General features: G+C 46.7%; 1 protein-coding gene across 2 annotated transcripts in view; it reads right to left on the bottom strand.

The window, feature by feature from the left end:
* Positions 1-18,946, bottom strand: part of LOC121567475 (protein phosphatase Slingshot homolog 2-like) — a 41,578-nt gene that overhangs the window by 8,080 nt on the left and 14,552 nt on the right. The window contains exons 1-7 of one of the 2 annotated variants that reach the window (XM_045220856.1): positions 13,370-13,843; positions 3,795-3,907; positions 2,405-2,469; positions 2,081-2,208; positions 1,927-1,992; positions 1,761-1,826; positions 1,428-1,622 (exon numbers count right to left, since the gene is read on the bottom strand). In XM_045220856.1, coding sequence (XP_045076791.1) covers positions 1,428-1,622; positions 1,761-1,826; positions 1,927-1,992; positions 2,081-2,208; positions 2,405-2,469; positions 3,795-3,907; positions 13,370-13,497 — 761 coding nt within the window. In that variant the 5' untranslated portion in view covers positions 13,498-13,843. Of the gene's footprint in view, positions 1-1,427; positions 1,623-1,760; positions 1,827-1,926; positions 1,993-2,080; positions 2,209-2,404; positions 2,470-3,794; positions 3,908-13,369; positions 13,844-18,946 lie in introns of those variants that run through there. The other variant, XM_041877541.2, reaches the window with a different exon arrangement.

Genomic DNA, 18,946 nt, shown 5'->3' with positions numbered 1-18,946 from the left:
ATGGTGGGTTTGTGCCCATAGGCGACGTTGTTGTCGGTGATGTCTGTTGAGGACCTACCTTACAACAGGCCTACAAGCCCTCAGTCCAGCCTCTCTCAGCCTATTGCGGACAGTCTGAGCACTGATGGAGAGATTGTGCATTCCTGGTGTAACTTGGGCAGTTGTTGTTGCCATCCTGTACCTGTCCCGCAGGTGTGATGTTCGGATGTACCGATCCTGTGCAGGTGTTGTTACACGGTCTGCCACTGTGAGGACGATCAGCTGTCCGTCCTGTAGCGCTGTCTTAGGCGTCTCACAGTACGGACACTGCAATGTATTGCCCTGGCCACATCTGCTGTCCTCATGCCTCCTTGCAGCATGCCTAAGGCACGTTCACGCAGATGAACAGGGACCCTGGGCATCTTTCTTTTGGTATTTTTTTGGTCAGTAGAAAGGCCTCTTTAGTGTCCTAAGTTTTCATAACTGTGACCTTAATTGCCTACCGTCTGTAAGCTGTTAGTGTCTTAACGACCGTTCCACAGGTGCATGTTCATTCATTGTTTACGGTTCATTGAACAAGCATGGGAAACAGTGTTTAAACCCTTCACAATGAAGATCTGTGAAGTTATTTGGATTTTTACAAATTATCTTTGAAAGACAGGGTCCTGAAAAAGGGACGTTTCTTTTTTTGCTGAGTTTATTTTCAGGGACAAATGTGGGTCAAATTCTCCACGTCAGAGCAAGCCCTCAATACTGAATAAAATGAATGTGCAAAGAACAAAGGAAAATATGATGTCTGTCAGTCATCAACAGGTATCTTAGCTTTGGCAGTCACCCCAACAGGATTGACTAACACTTGCATTGTCTGCCTTTAAGTGTATGTGTGCAAAGTACTCAAGCTTAACCAGGGTGTGTGTGTGTGTGTGTGTGTGTGTGCGTGCGTGCGTGTGCACGTCTTTCCACTGTGCATGCATGGCTAGGCTTAAGGCTAGCTGGGACATTTGATGTCAATGCGGAGGCTTAGGGAGAGGCTTACTCTTCTCATCTCTCAAGTAAAATACATTTAAACCAGTTTGGTTTTGACCTCTTTCCCCTGCCTCGGTGTCACTCAGTCCATTCCTTTACTTTAAATACTCGGCCACCTGCTTCCGTCCGCTTGTCTACCTATCTGTCTAGAAACTTTTTCCATGCATAAATAAAGCGGACACGGAGAGGGGGCTATTTTAGACGCTGCTGGCACGCAAGCTGAGTTCTGCCGTTACAGATAGCCCCCCCCTAAACGAGCAGGCACACGTGATCGCTTCTGGGTGGGGAATTGGGCAATGTTGTTTTCTTTGGAAGAGAAGTTGGTGTGAGTCCAGGGGACCTGCCCCTCACAAGACCTCACCACAGTTGGTTAATATGGAAGTGTGTGTGTGTGTGCGCGTTTGACTGACTGGTACACTCACACGTCGGTGAAGAGGACGGGCGAGTCGGCCCGGTGGGACTGGACGTCCTGCATGACGTTCCACTCGTTAATGCAGACCTGGTCAGAGGAGACCTGGCTCTGGTAGTAGCTGACCCAGGTCAGGAACAGGCTGCCAGGGTAGTAGTTGTGACAGCGGGCCACCTCGCACGCCTTGTGGAGCGACTGCAGGGCAGACCTGGGGGACACAGGGGGAGAGGGGAGAAAGATTGATAACAGGATAAACAGGTAAAACAGGGGACAAGTCTGAGGAAGACAGCGGGGGGTCAAAGTCAGAGGGGGATGAGAACACAGGAGAGAAAGGAGGAGTGCTCACCACATGGCCTGGACAGAGACTGGTTTGAAGACATGGACCCTGTTGACCGTGGACACACTGAAGCCCCTACAGAGGCAAACAGACAGGTTATGTGACAGTCCCACTGGGCAGAAGAACTACAGTAAATGCAGGAAGGAAGAAACGGGTGTAGTATCGCTCTACTTACCCATCTCCATCCAAGTGGATCAGTGTGTCGCTCCACAGGGGTAGAACTAGCCCCACTGTGCATGAGCTGTAGGAGAAGAATAGACAGCTGTTAAAGATGCTACACACACACACACACACACACACACACACACACTGCATGCAGTGGTACTAACCTGTCCGAGGAGCCAAAGTCCATGCCCAGCACCACACTCTCCTCTGTGTCCTGTCTCCCATTGGTGGACACCACCACCATGTAGCGCGTGCAGTGAGGCTGAGCGAACGCGCTCTCCAGGCGCACAGCCTTAGGGAAGACGAGAGAGGGGGGGAGGGAGAGAAAAGAGGGAGGGAGAATAATAACCACTGGTCAATCTCTGCATTTGGAAGTATTCATCAGAATAGTTCTAGACTCATTTGTCTGCTACGTGAATGAAACATAATGAATTTGACATTTGAACTTGATGTATGGGAGTGCGATGCGAGTGTGTGAGATGACGTACCAGGCGGATGTTGTCTTCTGGCCGCAGCACAGTGAACATGGTCTGCAGGTGCTGCTGGAGGTCACCTGAGGAAGGAGAGAGAGATGCCATCTGCTCTTACTCATTACTCCTTTGGGTGAAGTTAGTCCACATTATGCAGGCATACAAAACACTGTGTCTGATTAAACACCTCTAGAAACTCCAAATACAGCTCGGATAAACATTTACATTCAAATGCAGGGTCTCCCGAGTGGCGTAGCGGTCTAAGGCACTGTATCGCAGTGCTTGAGGCGTCACTACAGACCCGGGTTCGATCCCAGGCTGTGCCACAGCCGGCCGTGACCGGGAGACCCATGAAGCGCCCACAATTAGCCCAGCGTCGTCCGGGTTAGGAGAGAGTTTGACCGGCCGGGATGTCCTTGTCCCATCGCGCTCTAGCGACTCCTTGTGGCGGGCTGGGCGCCTGCAAGTTGACTTCGGTCGCCAGCTGGACGGTGTTTCCTCCAACACATTGGTGCAGCTGGCTTCCCAGTTAAGCGAGCCGTGTGTCAAGTGCGGCTCGGCAGGGTCGTGTTTCGGAGGACGCGTGGCTCTCGACCATCGCCTCTCTCGAGTCCGTAGGGGAGTTGCAGCGATGGGACAAGACTGTAACTACCAATTGGATATCACGAAATTGGGGAGAAAAAAGGGGTAAAAATTAAATATATATATATATATTTTTTTTTTATCAAACGCAGCCGAAGTAACAGAAAGTGTCCTTCACTTGAGAACGTTTTCCCACAATTACTATTTGTCACTGAAAAAGTAAAATAAAGACATCTAGGCTGGTACATCCCACTAACAGAGCTGGGAAAAACTCTTAGCAAACCCAGCAGAGCAGAGAGTAGCCTTCCCACAAGTACAGGCACACACACTTACAACAATTATCTCTGCCCTTGAGCACGAGGACACTGGTATGGAAAAACACATGCCTAAATAGCAACTGTATGGCAAGGCAACATGCAGTCAGCGGACCACCTGTGTCATACTGTAACAGCTATGGGATCAATTGAACTGGACAGCTCTGCTCTGGTGACTTATACAACAGTGCAAGTGTCGGTTCCCTCAACACTTTACAATGCCTGCTGCATTCCAATGATAAGCAGCACTGTGGTTTGGCCTCATGTTGGGGCAGTGTCAGTTTCCCATGAGTCTGTGTTGAGTATTGGGGCACGTTCAGCAGGACAACATTGTGGAACATTTCTATGTTATAAAGAGCTGAACAGACAGGCCTCACTGACATGTAAAGTAAGGTATCATGTTGGCTCCATTTGTGGCATTTCTATTTGCAACATTTGCTTACTGAACTCACCCCTGTCCTATGGTTGTCAGTTTGTTGGTTGGTTCATTGTCAGTCAGTGGGAGGGCATACCTGTGTGTTTGTTCCACCGCTGGCTGATGCCGGGTGCCGAGGAAGGGGAGGAGCCATTTCCCCGAGGCAGGAAGACGGCGGCGCCCTTCACCGTCAGGAAGCTCTCGCTGATGCTGATTGGAGAGAGAAAACACAGGGTCACAGAGGGGCCAGAGAGACGCTAACAGAACGTTCCGGGCTAGGGGTTCACACACACACACCTCTATCTTCATAAGTCAGTCTGAAGGACAACAACAGCATGTGGTCCAGGCAGCAGCTACTACTCAGTCAGTGTAGCTATATGTAATAAACACAGACAGAGCCACGTGCACTCCAACACAGAACACAATGTTCCCCTCTGGAGGCTAGGGGTAGAGCAGAGGGTCGGTTAGAGCCCCCCACACTCCTCCCCTGCACAGCTGGCTCAGACTGAGAGCAGAGCTCCCGCTGTGGGAGTTCATGTACGGGATCACTCCCCTCTCTGTGGTTCCATATAATCACATTAACTATAGTACACAGCACACCATCATCACACTAGAACAAGTGGTGAGGTCACGCGATCTACAGGAGTTACTAGCTGATGGAGATGGTGTGTGTGTGTGTGTGTGTGTGTGTGTGTGTGTGTGACGAGTGTGTAGCCTATATCTCCACAGCACAGAACATATTCTCTACAGAATCTCACACGGTGGCACACTGACCTTAACTCATATAATTAAAGGGCGAGGATATACAGTGGGGAAAAAAAGTATTTAGTCAGCCACCAATTGTGCAATTTCTCCCACTTAAAAAGATGAGAGAGGCCTGTAATTTTCATCATAGGTACACGTCAACTATGACAGACAAAATGAGAAAATAAAATCCAGAAAATCACATTGTAGGATTTTTAATGAATTTATTTGCAAATGATGGTGGAAAATAAGTATTTGGTCAATAACGAAAGTTTCTCAATACTTTGTTATATACCCTTTGTTGGCAATGACACAGGTCAAACGTTTTCTGTAAGTCTTCACAAGGTTTTCACACACGGTTGCTGGTATTTTGGCCCATTCCTCCATGCAGATCTCCTCTAGAGCAGTGATGTTTTGGGGCTGTCGCTGGGCAACACAGACTTTCAACTCCCTCCAAAGATCTATGGGGTTGAGATCTGGAGACTGGCTAGGCCACTCCAGGACCTTGAAATGCTTCTTACGAAGCCACTCCTTCATTGCCCGGGCGGTGTGTTTGGGATCATTGTCATGCTGAAAGACCCAGCCACATTTCATCTTCAATACCCTTGCTGATGGATACATGGCCCCATTCATTCTTTCCTTTACACGGATCAGTCGTCCTGGTCCCTTTGCAGAAAAACAGCCCCAAAGCATGATGTTTCCACCCCCATGCTTCACAGTAGGTATGGTGTTCTTTGGATGCAACTCAGCATTCTTTGTCCTCCAAACACGACAAGTTGAGTTTTTACCAAAAAGTTCTATTTTGGTTTCATCTGACCATATGACATTCTCCCAATCCTCTTCTGGATCATCCAAATGCACTCTAGCAAACTTCAGACGGGCCTGGACATGTACTGGCTTAAGCAGGGGGATACGTCTGCACTGCAGGATTTGAGTCCCTGGCGGCGTAGTGTGTTTCTGATGGTAGGCTTTGTTACTTTGGTCCCAGCTCTCTGCAGGTCATTCACTAGGTCCCCCCGTGTGGTTCTGTGATTTTTGCTCACCGTTCTTGTGATCATTTTGACCCCACGGGGTGAGATCTTGCGTGGAGCCCCAGATCGAGGGAGATTATCAGTGGTCTTGTATGTCTTCCATTTCCTAATAATTGCTCCCACAGTTGATTTCTTCAAACCAAGCTGCTTACCTATTGCAGATTCAGTCTTCCCAGCCTGGTGCAGGTCTACAATTTTGTTTCTGGTGTCCTTTGACAGCTCTTTGGTCTTGGCCATAGTGGAGTTTGGAGTGTGACTGTTTGAGGTTGTGGACAGGTGTCTTTTATACTGATAACAATTTCAAACAGGTGCCATTAATACAGGTAACGAGTGGAGGACAGAGGAGCCTCTTAAAGAAGAAGTTACAGGTCTGTGAGAGCCAGAAATCTTGCTTGTTTGTAGGTGACCAAATACTTATTTTCCACCATAATTTGCAAATAAATTCATAAAAAATCCTACAATGTGATTTTCTGGAAAAAAAAATCTCAATTTGTCTGTCATAGTTGACGTGTACCTATGATGAAAATTACAGGCCTCTCTCATATTTTTAAGTGGGAGAACTTGCACAATTGGTGGCTGACTAAATACTTTTTTTCCCCACTGTAGGCCTAGGCTACCAAAACACACAATGTGCCTCATTGGCCCTCATGTGAAGTGTGTCTTGATGAAGAGCTGCTACTAGGCTAAACCTTCTGTAACAACCCTGCCCTAAGTACTGCTCCACATCCACACAGTCAGCCTCATTTCCACCACACAACCCCAATCACCGTGGATTTACTGGGAGGCACAGAGTCTGTACTGTCTTTGTCCTCCTGTCCTTCCTCACAAACACACACAGGATGGGGAACTGTGCAACGATGAGCCGAATAGCAGAAGCATGGGGGTGACGTGCTTGAGAGAGGCTGTGCAATCTGAGGAGTGAGGGACACGCCTGGACCAGAAGCAGAAAGAAAACAAACAGAGCGAGCGAGCGAAAACACTCGGCCGGGTTGAGCTCATTTCCCATCCTGACCCACTCACCCCTGACCCAGCTGTTTCCTCCTTCTACTTCACCAGCTCTCTCTCGCCTTCTTCATACCTCTCCCTTGCTTTTTCTTCATACCGCTCTCTCTCGCCTTCTTCATACCTCTCCCTTGCCTTTTCTTCATACCGCTCTCTCTCGCCTTCTTCATACCTCTCCCTTGCCTTTTCTTCATACCGCTCTCTCGCCTTCTTCATACCTCTCCCTTGCCTTTTCTTCATACCGCTCTCTCTCGCCTTCTTCATACCTCTCCCTTGCCTTTTCTTCATACCGCTCTCTCTCTCTCGCCTTCTTCATACCTCTCCCTTGCCTTTTCTTCATACCGCTCTCTCTCGCCTTCTTCATACCTCTCCCTTGCCTTTTCTTCATACCGCTCTCTCTCGCCTTCTTCATACCTCTCCCTTGCCTTTTCTTCATACCGCTCTCTCTCGCCTTCTTCATACCTCTCCCTTGCCTTTTCTTCATACCGCTCTCTCTCGCCTTCTTCATACCTCTCCCTTGCCTTTTCTTCATACCGCTCTCTCTCGCCTTCTTCATACCTCTCCCTTGCCTTTTCTTCATACCGCTCTCTCTCTCTCGCCTTCTTCATACCTCTCCCTTGCCTTTTCTTCATACCGCTCTCTCTCTCTCGCCTTCTTCATACCTCTCCCTTGCCTTTTCTTCATACCGCTCTCTCTCTCTCGCCTTCTTCATACCTCTCCCTTGCCTTTTCTTCATACCGCTCTCTCTCTCTCGCCTTCTTCATACCTCTCCCTTGCCTTTTCTTCATACCGCTCTCTCTCGCCTTCTTCATACCTCTCCCTTGCCTTTTCTTCATACCGCCTCTCTCTCTCGCCTTCTTCATACCTCTCCCTTGCCTTTTCTTCATACCGCTCTCTCTCTCTCGCCTTCTTCATACCTCTCCCTTGCCTTTTCTTCATACCGCTCTCTCTCTCTCGCCTTCTTCATACCTCTCCCTTGCCTTTTCTTCATACCGCTCTCTCTCGCCTTCTTCATACCTCTCCCTTGCCTTTTCTTCATACCGCTCTCTCTCGCCTTCTTCATACCTCTCCCTTGCCTTTTCTTCATACCTCTCCCTTGCCTTTTCTTCATACCTCTCCCTTGCCTTTTCTTCATACCGCTCTCTCTCTCTCGCTCTGTGTTTCAATCCTAACTTCTCTCCCCTCCTGTACAGCTGTATGTAATCATGTCTGAAGCATGGGGTGTAGCACATGGGCAGGAAGGAGGTGAGCAGCACCTCACATGGTGTGTACAGTGTGTGTGTGTGAGGGAGAGAAAGAGAGAAAGGATTCACTTAGTGTTTTCCACTACGAGACACTTGAAAACAAAGAGTAGCTATCAGAATCAGACAACACCGCAGGCAGCAGACAGTGCAGAGCTCCAGCAGGCAGCTGCAGCACACAATGTCAAGTGTAATACAACACTGACCCCTTAGCGAAGAGCTTTGCTTTGCACCTCCCGCCAGCGTAGGAATCCAAAACTAGGTAGCCAGACATACATCACTGTCAAGTGGCTCTTTACTGTTGCTACAAATATATTGTACTTTTATAAATGACTATAAATAACTATAGACTAGACGGCCTTGATCAGCCACTGTAATTCACATTCAAATGAAGCACATGAAAATGGCTCTCCTTCAGGTGTATCTTTACTGTGTAAGATAAACCCAACAGTCGGATCAGTAGACAAAAGGGGGTATTGTTGTCCACTAGCTAGCTAGAACACTCAGCGTAACTGGTTCTAATGTGAAATATTATCCACACCTCAACAACTGATAAGGCTGCTGATCATTTCCCCAATATAGTTTGAAACTCATACACGGTCCGTGGTAAATATTTCAGAACTATTCTGACTATGCTAGAGTGTTCTGAATCACCACTATGTGTCCGTCCAAATGACACCCTATTCCCTACTACTTTTGAACAGAGCCCTATAAGTGCAGCCCCTAACAGTGGAAATAACAAGTGTGGCTGTATGATGGTAGAAAGACAGCCACTCTAGACTAGAGCCACTTTGGCCATGATTCATGTCTATGGGCAGCAGGAGAGGGCATCGAGGCCGAGGCGAAACTCCAGAATTTTGCCCTGGCTGACATTTTACTGTACAGACATGTAAGGGCACCTCTTCCCACAGGCGGAGAGGTGGGCATCTTTTGGCATGCAGCACAGGGCAGTACTGGTTAGGGTGCAGACACAATCATCACTATGTAAGGGGCCCTTCTCTGACAGCCTAGCGCCCCACTCTCCTCCTCCCAGAAAGATGCGTGTGTGGGACTGAGATCCCCCCTCCCCTCCCTGTTCCTGCCCATATTAGTCCCACTAACTAGGAGAGAGGTAAATATAGGCCCAGGCTATAGAGGCCTGGCTGCCGTGGCAGGCGCTGCTGAAGGCTCTGAGTTCAGGCCAGAAAGATAGGGTGGGAAAGAGAGGGCTGCATTCTAGCACTTCCTGAGGTACAGATTAGGCAATGAGACCGGTGCACGCATTCACACAGAGATTTAAATTAGCGAGCTATGTTTAAATACAGAGCAAGAGTAGCCTAACGGACGAGGGGAGATAATTATGCGAGAGAGAGAGAGACAGAGGAGAGAGAGAGGAGAGAGAGACAGAGGAGAGAGAGAGAGAGACAGAGGAGAGAGAGAGAGAGACAGAGGAGAGGGAGAGAGAGACAGAGACAGAGACAGAGACAGAGACAGAGACAGAGACAGAGACAGAGACAGAGACAGAGACAGAGACAGAGACAGAGACAGAGACAGAGACAGAGACAGAGACAGAGACAGAGACAGAGACAGAGAGAGAGAGAGAGAGAGACAGAGAGAGAGAGAGAGAGAGAGAGAGAGAGAGAGAGAGAGAGAGAGAGAGAGAGAGAGAGAGAGAGAGAGAGAGAGAGACAGAGACAGAGGAGACAGAGAGACAGAGGAGACAGAGGAGACAGAGAGACAGAGACCCAGAAGCAGACAGAGACCCAGAAGCAGACAGAGACCCAGAAGCAGACAGAGACCCAGAAGCAGACAGAGACCCAGAAGCAGACAGAGACCCAGAAGCAGACAGAGACCCAGAAGCAGACAGAGACCCAGAAGCAGACAGAGAGGGAAAGAGACAAAGGGTAAGGCTAAAGATACACTGACTGAACCTGTTAGTGTTTCTTGAGCTGGATTGGAGTTGGAGTCGAGTCCCAGTTTCCTAGTAAGTGCAGTCAGGCTCGGGACTAATTCTGGTAAGTTAAAGGCCTCAGGACTATTCTGAGAGGAGAGGGGGAAATTCCCCATCTACCACCGCCTACATCAAACTCTAATCCGCCGGAATTAAGGTGGAGTTCCATCAACGCTGAGATGTTAGAAAGCAGCCTGCGATCAAATCAAAACTAAGTGTGCATCCCAAATGGCACCCTATTCCCTACTAGGGGTGTGGACATTTAAAACATTGGGATCGTTACCATTTACAAAAAATCCCAAACCGAAAAACTGTGCATTTATCACAAAATTACCACTAACAGGTCGCGATCATCATCATAAAAGGGAAAAATTCAACAAATACCTAATGCAACAATGATGTAACGTTCCTAGGACGAGATATGCATCTTTCAAATGATTTGCCATGGTTATAAAGCGCTCCGCACGTCATCGTCGTTAGCAGTTGGAAAAATGGCAGAGAGTGAGACAGGGAAGTGACAGCAGCGAAGTTCTGTATGGCAATACTTTGATAAAGTTAAATGAAAAGGTGATGAAATAAATGCAAACTTTGCAAGGTGGAATTGAGCTACAGTGGCAGTACAGGTGCAATGCTTAACCATCTGAAAGGGAGTCACCGTGAGACCCAACTCGTTTCTGGCAGCAGTGAGAAAAATCCCTGAAATTATTGCAGTTGATATGCAGCCATTGTCAATGGTAGAGGATGTCGTCTTCACTGCCCTGATAGCATATCTAGAACAAAGACTACAAGATGCCATGTCAAAAAACGGCCTGGATGGAGAAATTGTACAATGATTGTTATGCAAGTATAAAGCGCGAGCTTTCAAACACCATATGTGGCGTTAACAACAGATTGTAGGATTGCTGTCATACATCACTGCAACGAGCCATCACATTAATGAGAAGTAGGACATGAAGTCCTATGTACTGGCAACTGTGAACATGGAGGAGAGGCACACAGCAGAGAACCTAAAACGGCATTAACTAGCATCGTTTCTGAGTGGGTGGGGGACAGCAGTAAGGTGCGCGCCGTTTGGTAAGTAGCCAGGACTGCGGTAGATTGAACTGCATTGCCCCCTACTGGTCATACGCAGGATCATATCTGAATTGTGAATTCACGTCACTTATGATTTTTCGTATTGTTTAAAGGATTGAAAAATTGTACATTTGTCACATCCTCATTCACTATTAGTAGCACCGTCATGGTAACGTCTCACTAGACTGCTGATGAACCAGACATGTAACATCTCTTACCAACATCAATGTCTCCCGTTCTGTTTAGTGTTTTTCCGATTTTATGGATATTACTAATGACAGACAATCACATCACATACACACACACAACCTAAATCTGACTTCCTTGTACGGCTGCCAATCTTTACACACACCCTTAAAGCGAGTCAGATTCAAATGATTTCCCCCAGAATCACAGTAATGCAGCACACGTGTGTTTGGTGTACATTGAAGGGGGGTAGTGTTCTAAATTATTAGTGGGACAACGCCTCTTTAGATTTCAGGTTTCCAGCTGGTAGCCAAACACCGTAAACCTGCAATTAGCCCAGCCCATGGTTAAACATTAAAGTTTTTATGACATACAGGCATTCTTCTGTCTATTTATAGAATGGTTACACACTAACAACAAAATCGGTTTGTAAATGAAAATACTGTCAAAACCCATCGATTTTCTGGATCGGTTGGTTTGACAGAGATGTCAACAAAAGGAGGCCATGATGCCATCATATAGCCTATAGGTGGTTGTTTCCCCACCCTGAAAAGGTTAAGAGAAAACATACTAAAACCTGGCCAAATCTTTCCTCCAAAACAAGGAAGTTGGCTTTCTTACATCTGGTGCTGTTTATGGCATACAAGTGCCTGTGCGCGCCAGTGAGAGAGAGCGAGAGAGAGTGTGTAGGTGAGTTTCAAATGAAGACAAAGTCTAGGCTATTCAAATGACTAACTAGTCTAGGCCATATAATAAGGATAACAGCCCTTGTCACACACACACACAGTGAACTTGTGAGTGAGGAAATACAAGATACCCACTCCTGGAGTACCCATGTTACACATAGGGCCCGCACTATCAGCAATGATATCTAATCTCCCCATAAGCAAATAAGTAGTACTACTACGCATGTAGTCATAGAAACCAGTGCAAAGTGAGTACATGGACAGCAGACAACACATTTGCATGTCTTCATTTAGCACGCGTCAGAGCAAAATGGTAAATCAACGCAAAAATCAGTCGGGAGCAACATCAGGGTTGCGCAACATCCAACATGGTCTGGACAGCCAGTTCTTGTCACAGGGGAATGTGATTATGTGATCAAAAATAACACAAGTTTTCATTGCAGCTTTGATGGTAGAGTATTTGCAACGAGGATATGGGCTTTTTGATTCAAGCATATCGCATTGGTTCATCCAAAACACTGATCAAGTCCGATGGACTGCTACAGCCCTGAAACACGCAGTAGACCTAGACTAAAACTCTGGACCAAGGTTAGTTCCAACATATTAACACTAACAACTTGACTAAACTTACACCTGGAAATACAGGTGCCCTTACTTGAGTGCCTTCCTACCCAACAATCAAAACACAGACAAATACAACCCCCTAACTACCCTTCATCAGGTAGGTTATTTCTCAGTATTCAAAGCACTCCCTTTAAATGGGTGAGTTCTAATCATTCCTGTATTACGTTCACACCTGTACTACAAGCCAGCTATCAAATCAGTCTCTGGCCGGCCACCTGGACCTGACGACTGGTCTCACGCTGTATAAAACAGAGGGCCAAGAACACCTCAGCCAATTAGCCTAGTTAGAATGGCTGCAAGCTTCAGAACAAAGAGCTTCAACTCTAAAACATGGATGGATACGCTATAGAATATTTTCTCAGGTCACGTAATACAACAATCAGCCAAAATATAATTTATAATAAGCTATAACTCATTTTGATGTAATATTTTCTTTGTTTATATTGAAGAAGCAGAAAATCAAAGGGACTGCCATACACCTGGATAAGTCAGTTTAGAGGCTTAGAGGACACAGAGGAGAGCCATACACCTGGATAAGTCAGTTTAGAGGCTTAGAGGACACAGAGGAGAGCCATACACCTGGAGAAGCCAGTTTAGAGGCTTAGAGGACACAGGAGGAGAGCCATACACCTGGAGAAGCCAGTTTAGAGGCTTAGAGGACACAGAGGAGAGCCATACACCTGATGGGGGGGGTCAAGTGAGACTGGCAGGCTGATTCTCTGGCTTTAGTTCATAGAGCAGACACTGTTGCTTTATATGGATATCTGACTGACAGGATTCATCAGACCAGTTTGGAGACAGCCAGGTAGATGATTCAGATCTCGCGCCATGCAATTAAGGATAACCCATTGTGCCATCTGTGCTATTATTTCTCAACCAGGAGAGGAAGCCCTGTCAAGATTACTTACATCCTGTTACATCATTGTTGGGAAATACATGCAGTCAGGATGGACTGTCACATTGTGTCAGATTCCTTCACAATAATGTTGCAACGTCTGAGACAAGTGACAACTGAGCTAAAGTAAATACATCTGAAATGTAGCCATACATACTTCAACATCGCATTTCCACTTCATGGAAAATTAATCCTGTGGGGAAATTATTAAGTGGGGAAATGTTTTCTTAAATTTTAACCGCAAAAATGTACAACTCACAGTTGGTTGATCTGGTTCTGAGACACAACTCCGTTGTCGGAGAAGTAGCGCATCATCTTCGCTCCGCAGTAGGAGCAGAAGCAGCCCTCTGCCGAGCTCCCAGTGGTGGACACACTTCCGAGCGTCATGACTGGACCACGGAACAGCAGACCGATAGCTGATGAGACCGGCGGCGCCAAATATCCTCGTAATGGCTCACTCCACTGCGACCATGGTCAACACAGATTAGTCCAACGAACCCGATAGATTTGACAGTATGTATGTCGACCTATCTCCTTCGCGGCATTATAAAATAGGCAGCTAGAAAATAAAGTATCCTGTTTGTAAAATAAAAACGTGTAGCCTATCATACAATTATGAAACAAAGTACAGTATCCTCTAATTGCAACGCTGTACGGAATTATTCTTGCGGAAGGATCCTTCAAACGACCTATAATCAATATTTGTCTATGAAGAGCACTCGTGTCCGTCCTCCTACTTTAATAGCTTTTAAACTTCTAAACAGGACACAGGCAGGCACTACAAACTCAACTCGTGAGAGGGAGGAGTTGCTGACATGTGCTTAGAAGGGCCCAATGGAAAGACAAGGGGAGAGCGACAAGGAGACACAACACATTGGGCACTCCTGCAGCGACAAGGTTGTGGAAGAGCAAGACAGCCATATAATGTGATGACCAACAAGTACAGGGAGGTGTTGAAATAAAGAGTAAAAAGTACAGCAGGAACACACAGGTAACTACCAAAATAAAGGAAACGCCAACATAAAGTGTCTTAATAGACCTGGACATACCTATTGCAACCACATGTTCTGTGACAGCTGTGTGTTTACCAACAACTCACTCCTTGGGACTGTGCTCGTGGACACTGCTTCACCTTACGGAGTACACCCAGACAGCAACTTGACAAAAGTCTCAAATAATCTTTTGTAATGCTTATCTAAGGACAAACTCATGTGTTGGCCTGTTATCTGGATCAGACTGGCAAGCGATATATCGTTTTTAAAGAGGTCTATAAAGCAGTGCAACCCAACTGAGCTTAGTTCTACTCCACTGGGGGTGAGATCATTTGGATGGATTTGGGCTCCACTCGGCTACAATAGATGAATCTCATTTGTGTTTCCTTGTCTCCTCGTGTCCTCTCTCCTCACTTCCTTTTCAAAACACATTGAGGAGAAGGTCAGATTCCTCCTCTAGGACCTTCTCTTCCAATGTGTTTTGAGGAGGCGGCAAGGAGGAGAGGACATGAGTCAAGGAAATACAATTGAGACGCAACCAATGTCATAAAGGCTAGCTAGTTAAGGGATTGTTATTACCAAGAATGTACTTATTTTAATTAATTCAACTTACAGTTTGTGAAACTTGGACTTTTGCATATATCACTCATTAATGTCAATGGGAGACGTTAAAATTGGAGCACAGATCTCAAGTGCGAGTACAGACCTTCGCCATTGATCACAACAGTATCATGAGAGCCAAGTGACAAAGCGGACTCTATGGAAGCTATTTTAGTGTGTCTGTTGGTGTCCATAAATGTTCCTAAGTTGCTGTACTATTACTGTACAAACAAGGCAGGTAACCGAACAGTATTTTCAAGGTCTGCTCTACAATGAGTCCCCAGAAAGTCAACAGCTCAGTCTCCTCTTCCTGTTCCCCATTGTCCCTCGTCTCCGAACCAAGAGAAGCCAGTCCTGGAATTTCACTTAAGACGACCTGGCCTTGGATAAAGAATGAAAGCGGTAGTGTGTACACAACAAAGGTGACGGTTCTGAGAACACAGCTCTTCCTCTGTCCTTTACTTCCTTCCTGGTACGTTTGAGCCAAAACAAACATTGTATAGGCTAGGCCTACATGGCTAAATGTCCACCTTATAAACAGGCCATTGTCCATTGAAAACTAAGCTATAGCTTCATTTGGTCTCACTCATATTGGAACGCTTCAATGGCGGCGGGCAATGTACTTTCACATGCTCCCCCGTGGCTTTTTCCTTGGTTCCAGAGAAGCTAGGTATGTAGGTTGTATTATGTATTATGCAAATGTAGTGCTGCCTGAAGCTTGGAGTAGAAGAGGTCAGACGCCAGAGGTCAATTACACCTGACGACAGGGGCTCAATCAGAGGGCACTTAGTCAAAACACGCCATTGAGGTTTCCATTCCCTACGGTCCGCCATTACCCAAGACACTACATCACACAGGCAGCCGGTACACACAAACAGGCAACTACTATGCAAGTTCCCCTCTAAAGTTCTATAACCTAAGTGGCCAAAGAAGAGATGAGAAGGCTGGCAGCGACGGCATGGGACAAGGTTACACTCAGTGTTTACAAAGTGTGTGTAACACTTGACTCCTGGTGCACTCCGAATAACATGACAGGGAATGAGACCTAGAAACTCACACATACCTGGGTGTCTTCGGTTACAGGGCATCGTCACATGGTCTTCTCCATTCCATTCAGCCTCCTCTCCGGTCATGAGGTTTAGCCAGTCACACATTGTTTTATCATCGCAGCCAACGTTCAACCAACCAACACACATTAAAATCACCATCTGTGTGACCAGCATCTGTGCTAGTTATGTGGCACAGAATGTTTTGCACGTCTTTCAATAGGCTAGACCACTACTAAATCACATTGTTTTGTTTTGATTCTGGTAATAGGGTGCGACATGTGGGGTAAACACGCGGGTCCGATTGTGCAATGGCTTGTGTCGCTCTCTCGCTCTCTTTGAATGAGAGTTACCAGAAAAAGGTCACAAGTGTTGCAGGCAGCAGTCAGTCACTGGGCCTCTGTGTACTCCCCAAGTTACCCCTTAACATCCAGTGAGCAGCTGTTTCCTATAGGCCTGCTGCACTGGAGCTAGTTGGAGGAGTAAATGGGGTCTGAAATGAGACCAGCCAGAACACTTAGCTTACACTAACTGCAGCACTAGTAACAGACCTGGACATAAACGCTACAAGGCAGGATAATGCATGCCCCGTCAAGCTAGTGTTTTTTCCCTACCACTTAGCCTATTTGGTTGTGATCTGAGCACCTTGGGACCTAAGTGAAGGGCTAAAAAACAAAAGAGACAATTAAGGCAGCAGAAATTAGAAGGAAAACAGTGATATGATCAGGAAAATCATCGTCAGTTGAGGTTAGAAGGGTGGTGTTGGTAGCCAGGAGAGGTGTTCCCACCTGACAGACAGGTGTGAGAAACAGGCTGTAATGAAAGACGATGACTCCAGGCCCGGGGTTTGAGTCAGCATGTACAGCTAGCTGGCTGCTGTGTCTGCCATTTCCTTTCCTTCCCGCAACCGGTAACGGGACTGCGCGAACACTGAGCACAGGTTAACCCAAATCCAGAATAACCTGCTCTGCCAGCCACATCTGAGGCGCAGCAGCAGGCACGTGCACAGATGGGAGTCAACCTGTGCCCCTCCCACTCGCCCTTTTGGGTGGTGGTCATTTATTTATGTTTTTTTATTAAAAGTTTTTGCCGTTGTTGTTCTGAACCCGTTGCCCGCAAGTAATTGTGACGTCGTCAAGTTCGCCACCCCGTCCGTTGGTTGTGCCTGTTGGTCTGCCCTGTACGGAGCTTGAGCGAGCCCGGTTGCACCTGTTTCCAAGTCTGCCCTGTACTGGGATTGTTCACACCCATTATCCAAACATGCATGGCTTGAGATGTGGTCACCGATCGAGTGTGTGTGTAGCTAGCTACCTAGTTTAAATATCAACAGTACTGCCACAGAAGCATAACATTTGATTAACACTTAATAACAATCATGTCTTTAGGAGGCACTGTAACTACATGACCAAAAGTATGTGGACACCTGCTCGTCGAACATCTCATTCCAAAATCATGGGCATTAATATGGAGTTGGTCCCCCCTTTGCTGCTATAACAACCTCCACTCTTCTGGGAAGGATTTCCACTAGATGTTGGAACATTGCTGCGGGGACTTGTTTCCATTCGACCACAAGAGCATTAGCGAGGTCGGGCACTGATGTTGGGAGATTAGACCGGGCTCGCAGTCGGCGTTCCAATTCATCCCAAAGGTGTTCGATGTGGTTGAGGTCAGGGCTCTGTGCAGGCCAGTTAAGTTCTTCCACACTGATCTCGACAAACCATTTCTGTATGGACCTTGATTTTTGCACGGGGGCATTGTCATGCTGAAACAAGAAAGGGCCTTCCCCAAACTGTTGTACAATGTTAGAACCACAGAATCGTCTAGAATGTCATTGTATGCTGTAGCGTTAAGAATTCCCTTCACTGGAACTAAGGGGCCTAGCCCAAACCATGAAAAACAGCCCCAGACCGTTATTTCTCCAAACTTTACAGTTGGCATTATGCATTGGGGAAGGTAGCGTTCTCCTGGCATCCGCCAAACCCAGATTTGTCCGTCAGACTGCCAAATTGTGAAGCGTGATTCATCACTCCAGAGAACGCGTTTCCACTGCTCCGGAGTCCAATGGCGGCGAACTTTACACCACTCCAGCCGACGCTTGGCATTGCACATGGTGATCTTAGGAATGTGTGCGGCTGCTCGGCCATGGAAACCCATTTTATGAAGCTCCTGACGAACAGTTCTTGTGCTGACGTTGCTTCCAGAGGCAGTTTGGAACTCGGTAGTGGGTGTTGCAACTGAGGACAGACGATTTTTACTTCAGCACTCTGCGGTCCAGTTCTGTGAGCTTGTGTGACCTATCACTTCACGGTTGAGCCATTGTTGCTCCTAGACTTTTCCACTTCACAATAACAGCACTTACAGTTGACCGGGGCAGCTCTAGCAGGGCAGACATTTCACGAACTGACTTGTTGGAAAGGTGGTATCCTATGACTGTGCCACGTTGAAAGTCACTGAGCTCTTTAGTAAGGCCATTCTACTGCCAATGTTTGTCTATTGAGATTGCATGGGTGTGTGCTCGATTTTATACACCTGTCAGCAACGGGCGTGGCTGAAATAGCCGAATCCACTAATTTGAAGGGGTGTCCACATACTTTTGTATATATAGTGTAGCTTGCTTATAATTTGTGCTGCTGCAGAAATAAACAGGCCTATGCTCAATAAATAAAAAATATATATATCTATACAGGTACGTTATGAATTTCGAGATAAGAGTGTGCGTGTGTGTGTCTACCGACTCAAATCTTACCAGAGCCATGTTGAAGTTAGCAGTTGAAAGGAAATGCCTACTGAAAACAATGGATAGACAAGGTCACAGAAAGGACCCTGAACATCCTTTAGCCTATCCCTTCTCCCCCTCAATAGGCCTGCAGTCCAACAGCCCGCTCCTTACTATTAACGACAATCAAGCAGGCCTGTACTATATAGTATGCTGTTCTTGACATTCATCGCAGTGCATCCACGTCACACAGATTAATGTATTACTGTATGTTACACTTAAATCAGAGCCGTGGGACCAACAGCTGTCGTGTCTTTCTTGTGTGTGTGTGTGTGTGTGTGTGGCACAGAATAGATTACATTGGCACTCTAACCATAACTGGTAAGGACTGAGCAAAATGTTGAACATGGAGTACTGCACAACTTTCCCCCTGAAACGATGCCTCTATTTTTCTGATAGCCAATTAGATTCAATGTATTTCT

Source organism: Coregonus clupeaformis, chromosome 6 (assembly GCF_020615455.1).
Source record: "Coregonus clupeaformis isolate EN_2021a chromosome 6, ASM2061545v1, whole genome shotgun sequence".
NCBI lineage: Eukaryota > Metazoa > Chordata > Actinopteri > Salmoniformes > Salmonidae > Coregonus > Coregonus clupeaformis.
The sequence above is the reverse complement of the archived record's forward strand: the minus strand, read 5'-3'. Positions and strand labels throughout refer to the sequence as shown.